This window comes from Camponotus vicinus, unplaced genomic scaffold, assembly GCF_025532165.1.
Source record: "Camponotus vicinus isolate PSW18456_S1 unplaced genomic scaffold, iyCamVici1.0 SCAF_3, whole genome shotgun sequence".
NCBI classification, from domain to species: domain Eukaryota; kingdom Metazoa; phylum Arthropoda; class Insecta; order Hymenoptera; family Formicidae; genus Camponotus; species Camponotus vicinus.
The window spans coordinates 21,821,060-21,842,002 of record NW_028141967.1 but is presented as its reverse complement, the minus strand read 5'-3'; the positions used below and the strand labels follow the sequence as shown (position 1 = coordinate 21,842,002).

Sequence of the window (20,943 nt, the reverse complement as noted above, 5' to 3'; positions counted from 1 at the left end):
TGATTTAGATACTTGCTTACTTATCGATCTGTGATAAGAAGATATGTAATAAGCATTTGTGAATATCGTTAATTAATAATATAATAGTATCATATATGTATATTTCTTCGTTTAATAATTTCATAAATTTAAAATATTTTTTTATTATTTATATTAACATCATAATCTTTCAATTATCTGTTTGCCAGAAAATTACTAATAAAATTTCATTTATTTATTTATTTAATTAATTTATTATATTTATTCAAAAGTAAGAAAAAATCGTCATATCTATGGATTCTAATTTTTTAATTAAAGATTTTATAAACAAGTAAGATTTTTCTTGTAAACGAGAGAGATTTTTATTCATTCTTTACATTCTTATTAATGTAGAAAACTAAAACATTGTAAGGTGCGTAATCAATGTCAAGCACAGCAAGACGCAATTATCCCACATAATAACCGTGGGAAATAAATCATGCAGACGCAATAAATATACTCACCAGTTGCAGCGTCGCCATCCTGTCAGCCGTTTCACCGATTCCAACTTCCGTCTGATCTCGATCGGAGATATCCGCAGGATGATCCTCCAGGATGAGAGATCCGGAGCACTCGTAACACTTGTTGATGACAGTCTTTATGGCACTTGACACTCCCGGTATCATATGATATACTCGGCACTTCCAATCGCTCGACATCGCGTATTTGACACTTCTCTTCCGTTACGATACTCAACGATATGTGTACATAATCTGTTTCGTGCGCCGCGGACGCTTTTGGCGGGAAAAGAAAAAGCGGCCATCTTGTCGGCAACGCCGAACACGCACCACACAGCACCGAACGAAGGTGATTTACGATTGTGAGAGCGATGGGTCGCAAAGATCGTCAATTATACTTATCTCAGATGAGACAGATATATGCGCGTTACACTCGAATATCGCGGAATTCAGCAACTTGCCAGGATCAAGCCAAAGATTGATGCGCACATACGACGTTACATTGTTTACACTCGCGATACCCGATTGCAACTGTTTCGCGCAGCGCTTCACTTCAATCTCCCAAATTACGCGTTTAACTTCGCATCGTCAGGGGGGGCTACGCTTCACTAGGGACATAAATTTTCAAATTTGAATGACCAATAAGAATGGAAAAAAGATCTTGATCCTCTATTGAGAATTAATCAAACGCATAGAAGCGTATGTAAGTGGAATTATTTATTATTTTTATTTCTCTACATTTTATTTATTTCCCATAATTTATTTATTTATTATATTTATTATTCTAAATATTATTTAATATATTTATAATTCAAAAGATACAAACTGTGTTGCCATGTTAATTCAGGAAGTAAAATATTCAAATAATCATTATTGAATATTCGTTGATACGATAATCTGTGGATTACATTACCAATGTTTAATTAAGTTTCATTATCGTATACATATTCACGTCGTTGTCCCTCAATAAACTTGTCAAAAAGAATCAAATTACTTGTTCAATGCACGATTACGTTATTGCTTGTTCAATATAAATTCTTATTATTATCCCGTGATAGTTGTAACGTTATTGGCAAAGCAAGCTTATCGTATCACTATGCGTTCCGTTATTGTGCGTTTTAATAATACGCACATATATACTAATTTAATTCTTTAATCTTAAAATGTTCCGGTTAATATAATGAATGAGAGCAAGGCAAGTTCGTTCTATCACCGCGTATACGCTAGACGATAATGACCTGGAATGCGGACAAAAACCGATGACGCGTCATGTTGACGTACGGTAAGCTGCGAATGTAAACAAATACGGCGTCCCCCACCCAGGTATCGTACACGACACAATCGTAGTTTTGCCGAATGATGAACATCAGTAGATTCTTATCGCTTAATACAGGTGAGTTTAACGCGAGCTTAACACGTTTCGCTCTAATTTTTATTGCACGATCGATTATGTTAAAATAATTATATATATAGGGTGTCCCTGAGCATGTGCTCACGCACTTGTGAGGAGGTAGAGCGCAGTAAATTAAATAAAGAAATAGTGATATTTTCAACTTTTGATTCCGACCGGAAATACGCCATCCGGATCGCAAGTTGAATTTTTTTAGGGGAATATGGTACTTTTTATTACAGATTCGAATTGTACGTGAAAAAATAAGAAACTTTTGTATCAAACGTTTTTTCTGAAAGTGCCTCTGTCAATCTTAAAATTGACCTTGAAAGTAACTATGATGAACTTTCAATAATTAATATTTCTATTATTATTACAAAAATCGTTACATGGAATAGGATTTCTTTATTTAATTTACTGCGCTCTACCTCCTCACAAGTGCGTGAGCACATGCTCAGGGACACCCTGTATATATATAAATCAAGACAAAAATATAAACTCTGCTTAAGTATGACGCAAACACGAACGAAAACATATTAGAATAGAATGTAGAATTAGCATAGAATGTCAAAATATACAAGAAATATACAAGAAATTCACTGAAAATACTTATTAATATAATATAATACTAACTTATTACTATATGACTGATTAACATATTGCTTACATTTTCGATTCTCGATCAAGTATTTAAAATACTTGTATGTGGAACATTCCTTCCTGCATTATGCATATACTTCGCAGAATTAAAAATCATGCAAGAAATATAAATCATTTAGATAACGTGCGAAATTAACATAAAAAAGAGATTCTTTCAAATATTGCAAAATATATAATTTGCTATTATTATCAACTATAATTTATTCATATGACAATACGCTAGAGCATGACAGTAATTTATGCGTGATTATACTTGCTATACGGCAATGTGCATAGTGAAAATAATTATGATTGCCATGAGATATTGATTATTGCTGCAAAATTATTGATCAATTACGAAGCGTTGTAGTAACATGTAATTTGCAGTTAATAAATCTGTTATGAAGATATTGCATTGGAATATTATTTTGTCTATAATTGATATGTAATATTATATACTATCTGATAATTGTATAAGCTTCTTTTTACATCGAAAAAATCTGTGTTGTTAACGCAGAACGCGATCATGAATCACTTTTTTCAGCGAAAATATCTGTTTGTATAATTAAATATTCGCATATTTTAATTCATCTTGTCATCTTAATATGAATATTTAAATTATAGATATTAAATGTTAAAATTAATATTAAATTAGGAATACATGAATATTAAATTAAAAACATATGAAATATTACACCAGAAACACACATATTTAAAGAAAACTCATCTCTCACTGTTGTGTTATATCATAATTTTATACTTTTGCACCGTTTTAGTTGTGCAAAGTATACGTATAATTTAAATTAACGAATTAAATTGTTAAAATTATTTTATTATAATTATTCAATGTTTTACTAAATATATTTGGGCACATTTAACATTAAAATTAATTTAGTTTTAAGGAAATTTATTAAAAACTGATTTTTGTTATTACAATTTTATAGCGTATACGCGTCAATTTTATCTATTTTTGATATCAGCATTTGAAAATTTCAGTATTCTAAGTTCAATTTTTATTCATAATTTTGTGACCGAACGAAAATAGGTCGAGAATTCGCAGTTAGCTAATTATTTATTTTTCGAACTTGCTGATGCTGCAATCGGTCGCGACAACAATTATGCGAGCGCACTTACTCCTTTAGATACGCACGTGTATACGCAGCACAGAATCCAGGGAATTCGTCGTGGTTTCGGTATACGCGAGTGAAAGTCCACATCGTTGTCTCTCAGCAAACTTGTCGAAAAGAATCAAATTGCTTGTCCAATGCACGATTTACGTTACAGTTCATTCAACATACAAACTTGCGCTCACTGCTATCCCTCCCGTGATTGTTATAATGCTATCGGCGACACAAACCTGTCGTGCCACTACACGTTCCATTACTTATGTGTTTCAATAATACACATATATGTTACACAATATTAATTCTTTAACGTTAAAGTTATTAAATTAATGTATAATAAAGGAAGATATAGTTCTATTATTTTATTGCGCTAGATAATAAAATAGAATGCGAATAAACGCCGCTTATGTTATATTGACATACAGGAACCTGCGAGTATAAACAAACACGGAATCCCTCATCAAACCTATTATTATACACGACAACAATTTTTGCCGAATGATTGAGCATCAGTTTTTCATTGATCTACGTAAAAGAAAAGAGTGATATCTCTTCAGGGAAATGAGATCTCTTCTGCGAAATCATTAAATCCGTATGGAAATTTGACACGTACTCCCGTCTATTTTATCGCGTTAATAAAAAGAAAAGAATGCGAAATATGACATAACCACAATCGTTCCACTCTGATCGAATGTGATATTAAATATTTATTTATTTCGTAACCAACCAAGATTTGATTAAAATAATTAAATACATATACATATATATCACGAATAAAGAATTTCTCAAAAAAAATTAATCAATTTAAATTAATTACGAAGCAAGACGTTTTTTTCGGTATATGTCGATTTTAACAGTAGATTATAAATTGTATTTTTATTTTTTGTTTGTAATCTTTGGTTATCTTTTTTATTTAAATTGCTACATCATGTTGTATATATCATGTTCACTCATATATGTTCTGCAACGTCAAAGATCGGCATATAGCGTCTTGGAAAGATAATTTGACCTTTGTGTATAAGAGCAGTGTCGGTTATGACGTCATTCTATAAACTCAGGTCGGTGGCAACCGTAATTAAAAAGAAAAAAATTTGTATCTCGAATCGAATGCGTAGATGCATAAAAAAGCGCACAACTTTCCGACTAGTAAGCATAGATGCGTTTTATTTCAAGGAGAATGAGAAGAATATATAATATATAATGCATTTTTTTCGTGAACGTATTTTGTTCTCGAGCACGTCTTTGGACGGAACTGATTTCAATGTCCGTAAAATCGCGATGGAATGTGCAAACAAGGTTAGTCATTCTCCTCAAATGTTTATTCTCTTGACACGTTGCCATTTATTTACGTATACATATATTACATCCTAATTAAATTTTAGGAAATTTCGCGTTATACTACTTCTTTTTTCATAAATATCGCTCAAATTGTGCAGTCCAAGCGAACGACAAAGTATGAATGTATAAATATTAATTTGTTTTTGTTTGTTAAATCACGTTATATATAAAAAAGTCACAATTTACATGAAATTTAGGCAATGATTTTTTGCATACGTACACAGTTATGCTGATTCCTTGCATAAATAATGCTTTCGGTTACGTAAATAGGCAATAAATTTGCATCAATATAAGGCCACATTCCTGTTTTTCTTTTTATTGTAAAACAAAAAAAATGTATGTTGTTTATATTAAGCATTTTCGTACTCTCGAATCACTATTATCTGTGTGCTCCGATCATTATATAGTTTAATTTTGATTTAGTCCAAAGTTATATTTCTAAAGGCCTGTGTCCACGATGCTAGAAATCGGTCCGAGTTCTCGATCGGAGAAAAAGTTACTAAAACTCGAATCGTATACACAGGCAACTCGAATGAATATCTCGAATAGAAATCTCGAACAGAAAAATGCATCCTGTCCCATATTTCCATACTAGTTACTAGGCTAAATCTATTATATATATTACAAGATATTGTTTTTATTACAATTTATAACAATTAGAATTTCACAATATTTTTATATTGTTTTTCTTTCCAATATTTTAATGTTGATATAAATTATAGTAACTCTAACCTCTCTCTCTTTCGCATACTCGACTATAACGCTATCTACAGTCATCAAAGTACAACTAATTCTATTTGAGATCTCAGATCGAGAACTCGGACCGATTTCTAATATAGTGGACACAGACCTTAAGAGAGAAATTATTTTCTTTATTGCAGTGTAATATGTTCTAGAAACATCGTTTCCTGCCGAACTCATAGTTGTGAAATATATTCGGCATATTTAACTTGCTTCGTAACATTCGGAAACCTGTTGTAGCACAAGCTAATTGCAATAATACACGCAATGTTTGCAATTAAGAAACTGATATATGTAGTATATATGCAACATGATCATTGTACATGTACGTGATCAACATTTCCTATCTGTATAGTAGCAATGCGGTTATCAGATCGATTTTCAGCTTACGTAAAACCAATTGATATCGATATTATTCAAGCAATAAAGCATATATAATAGAAATAAAAGTTTCTCTCTCGATTCTATCTATTCTCTCGTCTAAAGTATCCCCTTAAAACATCATGGTTATATGAAAAATTACACGGAAATTAAAAAAAAAAAATATTCGCGGGAAAGAAATACGAGCATGAGTAATATCGATAAATAATAAATTGGAGATACTCGAGATATATGTGCAAAAAAATGTACACATTAGAAATTTAAACGACTAATTAACTTAACGAGTTTATTAATGGATTTGTCTTGTGTAATGTATAAATTTTATTCTCGATAATAAAAACATCGTGCGTATATCCCCTTCTCGATCAGTCCTCCTTTCTAGATCCATCACCGGATATCGGCATTCACTGCATCTCTTATTCCCGCGAGAGGAACGGTCAGGTACGTTCGCCAGGTGCGCCGTCGATTCGTCGCTCCCACCTTCCACTCGGCGGTCGTTTATCCCTAGTCTGTTCCTTCCTTTTCTCCTTTTTCGCTGCATTTTTCCTCCTCGCGGCCAGAGCGCGGCCCGCGATATCCCGTCGTATGCGCGCAGAGAGGGAAAATTCTCTACAGTATCTGCAGCGGTACCGGACAGTTGCGGTCAACAGGATTCGGATGCTCGCGCAGAGTGCCGCAAGGTGAACGAGTCGCGAGACGTGTACAGTACGATGTCATGATTCTCTATATCGAACAATTGTCTTCGGTGTCGCGAAATATCGCGCATTATATATCGATCGGATCGAGATTTTGAATCGGCGCGTTTGTTGTCATTAACGCTATCGCGATTTACGTGAGTGGCAAAGAACCAAAGTGGTATCGGCTGCTGAGAGATGCTCGTGCCGCGGACGATATGCATTTCTTCATACGTGCGATAAGTGCGGTTTTGGTAACGGTGCTAAAATCGTCGTGTGCAACGAACGATTAGTCGGAGCGAGGCGACTGTCGCACGCGCGTCGCTTTGCGATCGGTGACAGCGATCGAGGAAGAGAGGCCAGGACTCGACGATTCGCGTGACTTGAAGATCCGTCTCCGGTACACGATCACGAAAATCGACGTTTTCCGTGACGCGCGTTTAACGGGAACGCAGTGCGGCGCAGGAAGTGCTCCAGTTTCGTTGCGGTTTGACAAACGCGCGCTCGACTCGGAGAAAGGTGCAGCCTGACGATTAGGCGGAAATTCCGGTTGGATTCGTTCGAGCATATTCGAGTCCCTTCGCGGGGCCGGGCAGTAAATTCCCGAGAGAGCGAAAAGCACGAAGTGCGTAAAGTGGAGTGCCGCTGCGTTCGCAGCAGATTCGTTCAAGGGAGATTTCAATGCGTGTGTAAGGCACGTCCGGATTCACCGGATATCGATTCGCGCCTCGTGAGTAAGAACATCATTACATTTATACATAATGCATTTTTAGTAGCGACTCCGTGGTATCAGTGTACAACTGTCATAAACATCATGTATCGTAAGAGATTGGTAAATTATAGCTCGTCTTCTTTGTCCTCAGCTAATCAAGATAAAATGTTTCAGAATTTTACAAAACATCGGTATCGTATTTATTTCACAAAAACAATTAACTGTTTTTTCAAAATCTAATAAAAAATTTTTTAAACAATCTTGAGAATTCAAATAATTTTTTGAATATATTAAATTATACGGAATGTTTGTTGAAACAAATACGTAAATTGTTTAAAAGACATTTAATAGTATTTTCATTATTTATAGAAAAATAAACAAATTAAATATTGGCTTGTTTTATCAGAGAAATCTAAATGAGAATTTTTAAATCAGTATGAACCGTTAGACGCAGTTATGTGTTCATACTCGTAAAGATAAGTTGCTAATCTTTGACCGAGGAGGACTTGAATAAAAATTTTTATTGAAAATGTTTTTTACGATGTTACGAGTGATGTATTTTAAATACCGTATAACATAACCACCTACTACTCGATTTATATATAATTTTTTCTGCTAATTTTCTAATATTATTTTAAACATACTAGTTATAAATAAAATAGTATGCTTATATTTTTATTTACTAGAGAAAGATATTATGTATCGTATGAATAATATGTTTTGTTAATTTTTTTAATTAATAAAAAACGTTATACATGTATAGAAAATGAAATAGTAGGCGTTATCTTGACGATATTCTTATAATAATTATCTTTATGGTATAATATAGAAAAGAAATATATATCCTTTTCTTTGCCAAAAATTAAAAAAGTGATATTTTATAAAATATAAATAAAATAAAATATTTGATAAAATATAAATAAATATTTAAAAGTAAAATTTTAACGAATGCAATGTTTCGAACTATATAAATGCAGCCAAATATATCTTATATTTTTTTGTTATAAATAAATATGTAAATTTTAGACGTTTTTCTTTTGAAATACTAATTATTCAATATTATATACAATTTCTAGGAAATACATAGTAACAGAAATTTCTTGCTAATAATTTATTAACTATTTTCATCGAAATAATGAATCGCTCTCTCCTGTCACATTAAATATTCTCCAATTATATGGTATCAATATTCATTTGCGAGATTTAATGATACATGACTTTCGTCGTACAAAAAATTTCATCGGCATGAGTTAATATACACGCAAGAATTTCCGATTTGTATGTTTTGCTTAAATTCGTGATGACACACATTTCAAATCACAAAATGCATGCGACGCATTTAATTTTGCGTAATTCGATCCATTAACATTCTAAACAACCATATAAGCATATGCAGTTATAATTTTTGTCAAAATTTATTTTTATTTTTTATTCCATTTTTTACTAAAATTAAATCTGTCAAAACATAATTTTGTTTAAACATAGTATAATTTATAAAAAATACTTCTTCATGAATAGCAACACTGTCTTTTATGCGCTGTAAATATATATTTATTTTTCAAGGATGATATATATTTGAATAATCTTCTTACATTTGTCTTTTCCACACGGCACTATTGTGTCATATAATAATGTAAGATAATGACGAGCTTCAAAGAAGCTGTTGATTCAACGTAATTGCACGGTTGCATTTATGGTTTTTTGTAGATTCGTAATTTTCCTGGAGTTTTTCTTACTTCAATCATGGAAACAGTGTAAAAAGTGTCATATATAACATTTCTTGGTATCTGATTTATTGGAACGGCGTTACATATTACAAAGCTATGACTCGAAATTATAATGAGCAACAATTTGCATCTTGACACTGATAGATAATTATACAATTTAGTATAACCCGAGATTTCGAATTTTTATTCGTAGTTAATGGTAATGAAATTACTGAAGTACTAGTATCAATTTTTTCTCCTTCACCATTTTATAATAATACACTATAATTTCCACGTTCTCTTGTAATCGAGTTCTTTACGAAAGAAAGTAGTTGGGCAATCGTATATCTGCAACTAATTGACGCGTTCAAAAAGTACATGCGTCATGATGTAAACTACGTGATTTCCCGCGATTAAACACTTTGAAAGTTATTTACGCAACTAGTTAGAGAACGTTAATTCGCGCACAAATTTAAAAATATCGGAAAGAATCAGAAACGAAATATTCACGAATCACGAATTAAGAGAGAGATTCAAGTGTCCTCTCCTTCTTTGAAAGAATTTTTTAAAAAGTATTAATAAATAAGAATATATTTCGAAGAAATATAACTATTCTGTTTTTTTACAAACTTGAAGTTTTTATCTTCTTTAAAAGAGATCAGAAGTTTATATTAGAAAACAAGCAATTTTCCAAATTGCGTCAATATTGCTCATGGTACTGCCTGTTTTATTTCTCTTTTTATAGAAGATGATTGCCAGTGATTAGTATAGCATAATAAAAACGTACATCTGATATAATCAGATGTATTCAATAACGTGCACGTTATCCAGTCGCTTATGAACATAATTGAGTGTCGCCTACAATCAGCTGCGCTATCAGCTTCTATTACTATTGGAATTGTTGCATTCACGATTCATTTAAAAGAATGTCGGAAAGCTGTGTCAATACGGTTTCGAATGTAGGATGGATACAGGGACTTTCTCCCGGCGCTTTCTCCGGGCGGAGGTTCGCGATCAAGAAGATATTTCATCGCCCGAATCTTGAAGATATTTATGATCATAGAAAGCCGTATCTACTTTATTCTGTAATATTACGAAACTCGTAAGAGCACCTCGTTAAGTAAACTTTCCGCGTCGCGCGTTTCGCGAGATCGTCGCGAACGTGACCGGGTCGATCTAACTTTGATGTCACAAATATCTAGATACAAGAATCTAGATAAAGACATACTTTAAAATTCTTTTACAAATAAATGCCACATGTTTTATTTCCAACTAATAAAATTTCTCAGTATATCCCGATTGCGGTATTCATAGTACAATTTTTTTCTATAGGGAAATGCCTGCGTTGAAGCTCTTTGGGCGAAAATGGTTGGCCGCAACCGACGACCTTGTGTATCCCGGCTTGTTCGAATTATTTATCCGTATTGTATGGTAAGTATTGACAATAGGTAACCAACAACCATTGAATGATCGTTGGAAAATGATCGTATACAATATTAGTCGTAAAAAAGCCGCAGATATCTGATACGGGCTATTTTAAAACCACATTCTATGTGAAGTCAAGTCTCTTGAGATGCAATAAGTTAGAGGAAAAATCTAGCGAGATCTCTTTGTTTAGATATGAACTTTCGGCATTTTTAAGTTTATATTCTCAACATTAAATTTTACGCACCGTCCGATCAAAATCGCTCCGATCACTGTTAGTTTGTTTCTCGTAATCGACTATGCGTTTTACAGGTTGATTCTTATAGGGATCGCCTGCGTAAGATACTACGAGGATACGTGGAATTGTCGGTTGGGAGGTGAATTAGTGCGCGTGTATCTGCTCGGCGAAGCGATCATGCTCAGCATCGTCACGCTCTTGATACTTATTATCATCAGACATAGCGCAAGAGGGACTATCATGGACACGCATGTTCGACGCTACGTCGAACCGCTTCTAATAATCAAGTAAGCAATAAAAGTAAACTAGCATCACATCAGCCAGCTTTCTATAGACCAACCTTCATGTGCAGGTGCTCTTAAGAAAAGTTTTATACACTTCAATTGCATTATTTTTTAATAATTGCTCAGTATCTATATAAAGACCTTTTTTGTTAGAAAATAAAAGTTATTATCATAATTTTATATATTATATATCATTGTGGTGGAATTTTAGATTTCAATTTTCCAATTTTATTAAAATATAATTGGAATTATTTATAGATAAATGATTTTGTTACATATTTTCTCTTGAATCCTTATTTGCTAAAGATTTTTAATCGTCATTTACATGAAGGTTATAATACATTTATGCAGAATACAAATCCGTTGATTGTATAAAAAAATGCAGATAAATATACATCCTGTCTATGAATAGATATTGAAGAAAAAATAAATCACTATGAGCAATTTTTTATCATTTTGTTCTGTTACGCAAGGCTGTAATTTTCTCGTGAAACAAGCATCAATAACGTAAAAAATATATGTATATACATCTGGAAATTATTAAAAAATGTGTCGTCAATATAGCAGTTTAATGAAATCTGGATTCTCTAAATACATCTGTATTGCCAATACAATTATTGAATATAAATCGATTAAAATATCAGCCTTGATTTCTGATTGCAATATAATAAAGATATGGTAATTATTGTATGTATAATTTCAATATTAAACGCCTTTTTTATTTATTCAGGATATTGATGTTGCTGCCAGAGATTGGATGGAATGTCTTAGGCACCATGTGGATTTTCGGGCAAAGCGTAGAATGCAATCATGCAACCTATTCCATCACCGTCGTCGAAGCTCTGGTGTTCTTCGATTGGATCCTGATCGGTCTCAGTATCTTCGGCCTTGCCCTGGTGTTCGACCCGATCGGTTCTCTGGAGAGACGGCAGTTGGAGAGTTCCGTGGAACACGGCAAGATCTCACGTATCTGGTTACGCAGATTCAAATTCCTGTGGTGGATGCGCAAGGACGAGAGCGCGAATGAGACCTTTCAACATGTCGCTGGTGAGACATAGGTACGGCTGACCTACGAAGAGGTCCTGCCGCATGCCGGAAACTGGAACGCGGGCTGAGTGAAAACCAAGCGCAAAAAATCGCCCGAAATGCCCGAAATGTGATAAATCAAATCGCTGATCTCTGTTCTGGTTTGGGCGCTGGTGGGATTTTCTTCTCGCGTGTCGCTCTCTCGCCGTTCTCTTAAAGATAGCGATTACGCGATTGCTTTATTATATATGCGGTAACCGCGATATATAAGCGGGAATTCTAGCTCTTGGTAAAGTTATAAAAATGTTATAAAATATTGAAATATTTCGCTGAGAGATAACTGATTTGAATATTACGAATATCTTAATATTTACGAATTAGAGCCTTACTATCTTCTTAATGATTTGAATACATTACAAATGTCTGCAATTATAAGAGAAACTAAGAGAGTGAGAGAGAGAAATAGAACAGTTTATTTAGTCTTCTAATAATACAATTTCTTTGTATTTTTTTTTATTTGTGACTAATAGAAATATCTTCGTAGGTCTTTTAAGTGCATTATTCCGCGGTACTGATTTGGTTCCCTCGGATGTAGTAGCCGGATGCATTTTACTCAGAGTCCGACAGAAACGAGAAATTCACGAATTGCGAAAGTTAAATTTAATCACGCGTCCAAAGTATACTTCAGGTACGTTATTTGCATAAAAAAGAATGCGATGGCATATATACTGTGAATATCAATATTGTTTGATTATCAAATATTTGCCGTCCACATTTTTTTTAGACAGCAGCGCGATCTTCTCGGACACACCTAGTTGGATGTCCTTGGAAGCTGCTCATCACTTCCTGCAATTATCGATCGCTTCTTATGGCTGGCTTTTCGTAATATATCAGCATTTGTGTACTGGATGTTTTCGCTTAATACGAGGCATGACGTGCTGTGCTTGTTTCCGGTAAAAAAGTATAACATAAAACTATATGACTTAATTTTTATATTTTCATTAATTTTTATATTCTTATATAAGAAGAAATTATTATTTTTATAGGATAATGTATTAATAAATATATACATATATTTTTAGACGAAAGCGTAGCATTATTCTGGACGATAATTGTTGCCTCTGTTATCTTTCTGGCATTAAATACTTATCGAAGCTGTCCGAAGAGGATATTCTGTTTGCTTCTTTAAAAAATCATTTGTGCGAAGTTGGTATATTTTGTGCTTCTAAATTATATCTGTTCGACATTTAATATTAATCTTTGAAATCTTGCAGATACCGTTCTGCGTAATTGCGGATCATAAAACTGCTAATATCGTTGTAACTATACGAGGATCATTATCCTTGCGAGATTTAATCACTGATATTGCAGCCGCATCCGATTCATTCGAATGTCCTGGTCTTCCTCCAGATAGTACGGTTAGTGTAATCTCTTCTTCGCATAAATGCATGAAAATAATTCGATTCTAATTCTAAATCGAAGAAAAATTTATAGGCACACAAAGGTATGATAATAGGAGTAAAAATAATTTTGAAGCAACTGGAAAACTATAAAGTCTTGGAAAGAGCGTTTGCCACATATCCTAATTACAATCTAACGATCACAGGTGATCACAATCGTACTGTTAATAAATTATAGTTTTGTCATGGTTACAAATTTTGTAATGGAGTAACATGTTATTTTTTTATAGGTCATAGTTTAGGAGCTGGTTTAGCGATTCTTTTGGGATTATTGATACGTCCCCGTTATCCGAATTTGAGAGTCTACGCATTTGCTACGCCTGGTAATTATTTATGTATTTGTAATTAATATATAATAATTTTACTTGTTAGCAAAGAATGCATTGATTGTCAATTATTATATTATTTTATTTTTATATTATATTTCGCCAATTTTAAAAACATAAATTAATTAACAATTTTTAATCTGCTTTTTCAAAAAGCTGGCCTGCTCAGCAGAGATGCTGCTAGGATTACGGAAGAATTCGTGTTAACTATTGGACTCGGAGATGATCTTGTAATGAGGCTCAGCGTGGACAGTATAGAAAATTTAAGGACTGCATTACTAGGAACTCTTCGGGCTTGCCGATTACCTAAGGTATTTTGATGGAAATCCGGATTCTTAAAATTCGGGATTTTTAGATAATTAAATCAAATTCTGTTTTAATAAAATTAATATTTTTATATCTTTAGTATAGAGTGGTTCTGAATGGGTTTGGATACGCTTTATTTGGAATTCCCGAGAATGATTTAAGTAAAACATGGACCAATTATGATATAATTACTACTCCGGGCCAATCACCTTTACTCGTCAAGACTAATGATGCGGTAAGACACAAAAATGCATTTATAAAAATTTAGGAAACACATATACAAAAATATATGTATTCTTTACGTAATTATTACATTTAACATTTTATGTGCGTGAAAATTGATACGAAGTAATACATCTATTTTTTTACAGGATAAAATAATAGAACGTGACATAACTAAAAGAAGATATTCGAAAGAACAATTGTTTAATGCCGGCCGTATTCTTCATATAACAAGGTGCAAACTAGAAAAGACAGAGGGAAAGAGGTGTGTTTTGTTCTTATTTATTTTCCTATTCGAATAATTAACTTTTACAGACTTTTATCTAAAGTATATATATCAGTATTACCAAAAATATTAAATTTAAACACAACTGTTTTTAATTAGAATGTTTTATATAATGATATTAATAATATTAATTAAGTTATACAAAGGGGGATTTTTCAAAATTTTAATAGTAATAATTTATTTCTGTATAAATAAAATTTTAGCAAGAAACAGCTCGCGAAAGAGAGGAAATACGAAATGCGATGGGCGCAAGCGGAAGAATTTACGAAATTATCGGTGATGCCACGTATGCTTTTAGATCATTTGCCAGAGAACATTGAGCTGGCATTAGCCACGTTACTGGAGCAACAGAATGATATACCCTATTACTTCGATCCTTAGTGTAATCTAATAAAATGACTTTATAATTTTAATAAAAAATAAAAAAGAACAAAAATATCACCCCGAGATACATACTCTCCTAAAATTGAACTACATTGCAAATTTTTTTTATTTTCTTACGATCAGCTTACGATATGCATGAAGCAGAAAAAAGTTATCATAGAGACATTTATTTTTGCAAGCAATAGCAATTTTATTTGATTGGTAACACTAAATATAGTCAGAGAGAAGACTAAGAGATGTCATGGCCTGCTTTTAGGTGATCCCTGAAAGTGATACTCCCTCTATGGACATTGAAAACGTGGACATGAACTACAAAGCCAATGTCCATGAATGTTCTCAGAGGGTAATATATAATGTGCACAATTTCTGGTTTTGTTCCGTACTATGTGCACGAAATGCCGGTAGTACCAGTGCTGTATAACAAGATACTTATGTATGTAAATTGATAGTAAATAAATTATTCAATCGCGAAAGATACTGTAATATTCAAAGATGAAATAAATATTTTTCTATATTCATTGTCATATTTATATCTTTTTATTTATACAAAACACAAAATGCATTCTGTGGGATAAAAACATTTTTAACCGTATTTCTATAAATCTTCTTAATTAACAGTAAACTGATCTTTGATATTTATCAATCATTTTTTAAATTATTTAAAAATTTAATTATTAATACATGTATAGAATTTGTCAAATTATATAATCACTGATTCTTCTAAAGTTTTTATAATTAAGACTCGAAAAATATAGATGTTGCAAAATATTTTAAGTCTCTTCCCTTATATAAAATATAAAGAATTCATATATTCTATTTAATATAGCTAACATTATTTTTATATATTCTTATTATAATTTTCATACCAACATAATATTTTTATGCTTAATATAATATTTTTATGCATAATATTTTTATGCTAAATACATATTACAAAATATATGACAAAATATAATACAAATTTAATATAAAATATAATTCGAAATTTAATACAAAATAATTTATTACATGGAATAATTCATTACACGAAAATGTCCAAAATATACGTATAATATAAAATTTACTAAAAATTTTTACATGGTCCAGACGAGACTGATCAACGAAGATTAATTACGCGACATTTATTATTAATAATAGATATGCAATAATAGAATTTAATAAGTTTTATATAACGTAAATAATCGTGATCAAAAGAGTCATTAATAAAATTATTGATCATTTCTTCGATTGTAAAAGAAAGTATTTGCATTACTGGCGCATTTTGTATAGATCATCAAAGGAAATATTCAAAATGAAAAGATAGAATAAACTTCGAAATCAACAATTAAATTACTAAATAAATCGCGATTTAAAATTCGCGAGAAAACGCGACGAATAAATAAATCGACAATAATCGAAATATTCGATTGCGAGATACGCATAATTTTTATAATACGATAATCGAAACCATCAATAGACACGCGTGCGATATAATTATTATCACACAAATGATGACAGACGAAGATATTTTGGCAAACATTTGTGATCCGTATTGTTTATAAACATAAAATTCACTGTCCGATTTATTTGCGATTAATACGCGACTTTATACGAATTTCACGGTTGAGAATAAAATACATATCCTATTTCGTGCATGATTAGTTGAATAAGATGAAATGAGCTCTATAAGCTTTAAAATATAATTAAAAATCGCGTGTGGCCACGTTTAATAGAAAATAACGGAACGAATGATTTTCCAAGTCCCGCTAATAATCGATATAATTGTAGAGTTTAATAAGATTTAAATAATGTAAAGAATTATGTTTAAAACAGTCATTAATAAAGTTATCGATCGTCTTTTAAATTATAGAAGAAAATATTTGCATTACCAGCATTTTGCACGAACTATTAAAAACAATATTCAAAGACGTAGAAAGATAAACAAAGCTTCAATGTATAAGTCAACGATTAAATTATAAGATAAATCGCGATTTAAAATTCACGAGAAAACGTGACGAATAAATAAATCGATAATATTCGGAATATCCGATTGTGATATGTATACCTTTTATAATATAATAATCGAAGAGCCTCAAAAGACATTATAATCGCACGCGATATAATTATCACATAGATGCGAAGATATTTTGACGGACAATTTGATGACTGTAATATTTACGAATACAGTACTCACTGTTCGAGTCAATTGCGAATCTTTATAAGATAAATCGTGACTCGAATTCACGAGAAAACGCGACGAATAAATAAGTCGACAATATGCGGAATATTTGATCGCGATACGTATAATTTTTATAATATAATAATCGAAGCTCTCAATAGATACGTGCGCGATATAATTATTATCACGTAAATATAGAAAATCGAAAATATTTCGACAAACATTTGAGGTCTGTAATGTTTGTGAATATGCAATTTACCGACCGATTTACTTGCGAATTTTTATAAGATAAATCGCGATTTAAAATTCGCGATAAAACGCGAAGAATAAATAAATCGATAATATTCAGAATATTCAATTGCAGATACGCGAGTGACATACCGGTAATCTGATAAAAAGAGGAGCGATCTTAAAAAATGGAGAACGATTAACATCTTGTTTCTACATCAGATTTCGCAAGATCAATCTGCGAAGAAAAGTTAAATGATCCATTGAACGTCGGGAACTTCACTGTAGGAGGGAACGAATCCTGGATTTTCCGGACTATTCCCGATAGCAATGATTTCAGTAATAAATCAACGACAATTATTTCTCGTCATTATCTTCAATTTACGAAATTGATATGCACATCAGAAAACATGTTCTTCCATGATTAAGAAATATATTTCTTTATTGAAAATTAAATGGATATAACGACCTTTTTTATTGAAATGTGATTACGAACGATTATATTTATAAATAATAAAATACATGCATTATTGGAGTTTGTGTTAATGTGCGAACACATAATTTAGGGTATCGTTCGCGCGCGCGAGACGAATCGAACCCGATATCAGCAAGATTTAAAAAATTTCAATTTGAACAGTGTGCAAAATAAAATAAATCAAATAATTTTAAACAATTAATTCTGGATTAATTCTCTAGATTCTTATTCTTATAACGTTTAAATTAATAATTTTTTTCCTTTTAATCAATATCTTACTCATATAGGGGTACCCATTCGATTCGTCTCGAAATTTTTAAGTATTCGCACATTTCATGTGACATTTATGTATAATTTCGCGTATATATAATTTATAACATTATTAAAAATTATAAAAATATTTTGGATACGTGAATTTGTGCATGTATTTTATTATACATATATATAAAATGGTATATACCTAAAAACTAATATTTCAAAATGGCGATGGATGTCCAATACCTGTAAATAGTTTCTTAAAAGAAACTAAAAATTAATGTTAATATCCCCAACACCTAGAAATAATTTTTCAAATGAGATAATTAATTAATAATTAATAAAATATATTCGTTCGTAATCATTTTTATCAAAATATTAATAAAAATTAATTACAATATGAAATTTCTTGAAAAATTAAAATTTATACACAACGCTAAATCCATATTTGATCTACTATTAAATCTTTCTGGCATTATATATATAGACAATAATAATACCAATCCTAATAATGATAAAACATTTTTAACGAAGAAAAGAAAAGATACATTTCTCTCATCTAAATATATATTATTTAAATTAATTCGACGTTAAAGAAGCGTATCGTCGTTGAATTACTACCAAAATCATTGCTTTCGGAAATTGCCAGGAAAACCTGGGATTAGTTCCTTCAATCTTACAATAAAAATTCCCAATTTTTAACAGCGCACCGAACTAGACGTCGCGAATGGATCTCACAAGAACCGGTGAGAAATAATTCTCCATGATGAAAATCGTTTTGACTCCTCGGCGGTACGAGCCACGCAACTTTCATTAAAGTTTATTTAACGGAAGGAACAATGATAACTCTTTTATTAAAACGACAATCTCGTCTAAGAACGCGAAAAAGAACGCAAGAAAAACACAGTGTTTTCGCAACGGTAATTTATTAATTTATTTATGAATATTTTCCGATACGAAAAAAAAATTCGTAAATGCAAATATAACTGAAAAAATAAATTATTAAATTCATAATAATTAACTCGCGATTCTATAATATCGAAGGTGACCGTTAAATTTTGTGAAGTTAATATTTAATCGTTGACTTATCACGAATCTTATCGAATCTTCACTCTCTTATTCGATATTTCTTTATATTTAATTAGCAATATTTAGGAATATTATCTGACGAGAGGGACAGCGATAAAATTCTTCTGTTAAAATGATAATCTTGTATAAGGACGCGAAGAGAACGCGGAAAGAACACGGTATTTTCGGAATCATAATTTAATAATTTATTTTAAGAATATTTAGTTCCGCGCGATATGGAATTCATAAATAAATAAAGCTAACGGAAAGCATATCATTAAATTTATAATAATTGATTCGCAATTCTGTAACGAAGGCGTCCGTCAAATTTTATAATGCTTATATTTAATCATTAATTTAGCATCGAATTTTTACATTTTATATAAAACCTTTTCGAATTTATTAATGGGTCTTTGATATGAAAATACAAACAGTTACTCTTTTATGAATATTCCAAAAATATATACTACAGAAACAAATATTTTAATTTAATGAATTACTATTATGTTAATTACTATTATGTAATCATTATACGTATACTTTCGATAATTATCGAAAATTATAATTTTTCGTATAATTTACATAAGAATTTACAATCGTAAATACAATTTCATATAATATAATTATAGTCATAATTGTATTGTATTTTACAATTAAAATATCAATGTTAGATTATAATTAAAATACAATTATAACTATTTATAATTTACAATTTACAATTTACAAATTTATGATGCTATCAATATCAAATAATAATATTCCATTTATTCAAATATTTAATAACATCGAAATAATAATTTGATACTGATAGCATTAACATTTGGATTTAATATTATATTTGATTTAATACACATATATTTTTAAGTTTTAAAATAAAATATAACGTGTTAAGATTTCTTAAACGTTAATAATTATGCAATTTCTTTAATATTTCTGAAGATAATGTTGATAATTTAAATTTCACTTTTAAAACATTTTTATTTTTAAAACATGATATATTTATTTTTACGTTTTTAAAAATAAATTCAACTTAATTAAAATAATTTTAATTTACCCCTAAAATTATTGGAATATTAAAAGAAAGAATGAATCTTACTTAATAGCCCTAACAACCCTATTATTAAAGGCTTCTAATAATTTTAATAGCTCTAACAATCCTACTATTACAGAATTCTAATGATCTTAAGAGCCCTAACAACGCTAATAGAAGAATTCTAATGATTTTACTTAATAGCCTTAACAATCCTACTTCCTGATTAACTAAAATTATTCGAGATTTGAGGAATCTATCTCTAATCATCACCTCACCTAATCATGTATATATTTTAGTCCCGTGCCCTAACCGCGTGCCCTAACCGCGTATCCTAACCGTAGTTTTCAGGCCAGTTGAACCTACCTTTCGTTGATCCTGGCCACTTTCTTTCTCGATCTCTAATCAGAGATCGAAGAAGGAGATAATTACTCCTTCTTTTGCCGAATAATTACCGGCAAAAGAGCGTGAAATATTTACGCTCATTTAGTAACGATCGTTCGATTTCACGATCGTTCGTTAAATATTGAATATAACTTTATTTTAACTGAAATAAAGCCAAATTACTACAAATTTCTATAAATCATATTT

General features: G+C 31.2%; 2 protein-coding genes across 4 annotated transcripts in view; one reads left to right on the top strand and one right to left on the bottom strand.

The window, feature by feature from the left end:
- Window positions 1-994, bottom strand: part of Lov (BTB/POZ domain-containing jim lovell protein) — a 135,412-nt gene extending 134,418 nt beyond the window's left edge. The window contains exon 1 of the mRNA XM_083093421.1: window positions 483-994. The gene's annotated coding sequence lies outside the window, so the exon portion shown is untranslated. The remainder of the gene's footprint in view (window positions 1-482) is intronic.
- A 5,538-nt stretch (window positions 995-6,532) lies between these two features.
- Window positions 6,533-15,662, top strand: LOC145968320 (diacylglycerol lipase-beta). Of its 3 annotated transcripts, none has more exons than XM_083093699.1 (14): window positions 6,533-7,457; window positions 10,514-10,612; window positions 10,919-11,131; window positions 11,859-12,175; window positions 12,699-12,842; window positions 12,939-13,107; window positions 13,237-13,360; window positions 13,429-13,572; window positions 13,649-13,760; window positions 13,845-13,937; window positions 14,097-14,251; window positions 14,347-14,481; window positions 14,618-14,733; window positions 14,958-15,662. In XM_083093699.1, the coding sequence occupies exons 2-14, from the start codon at window positions 10,518-10,520 to the stop codon at window positions 15,133-15,135; spliced, it is 1,995 nt and encodes a 664-aa protein (XP_082949825.1). In that variant the 5' UTR covers window positions 6,533-7,457; window positions 10,514-10,517; the 3' UTR covers window positions 15,136-15,662. The 3 variants fall into 3 exon arrangements, with proteins under 3 accessions (XP_082949825.1, XP_082949824.1, XP_082949826.1); XM_083093698.1 differs by having other exon boundaries at window positions 6,533-7,493; XM_083093700.1 differs by lacking the exon at window positions 6,533-7,457 and having other exon boundaries at window positions 10,933-11,131.
- Window positions 15,663-20,943: the final 5,281 nt, after the last annotated feature.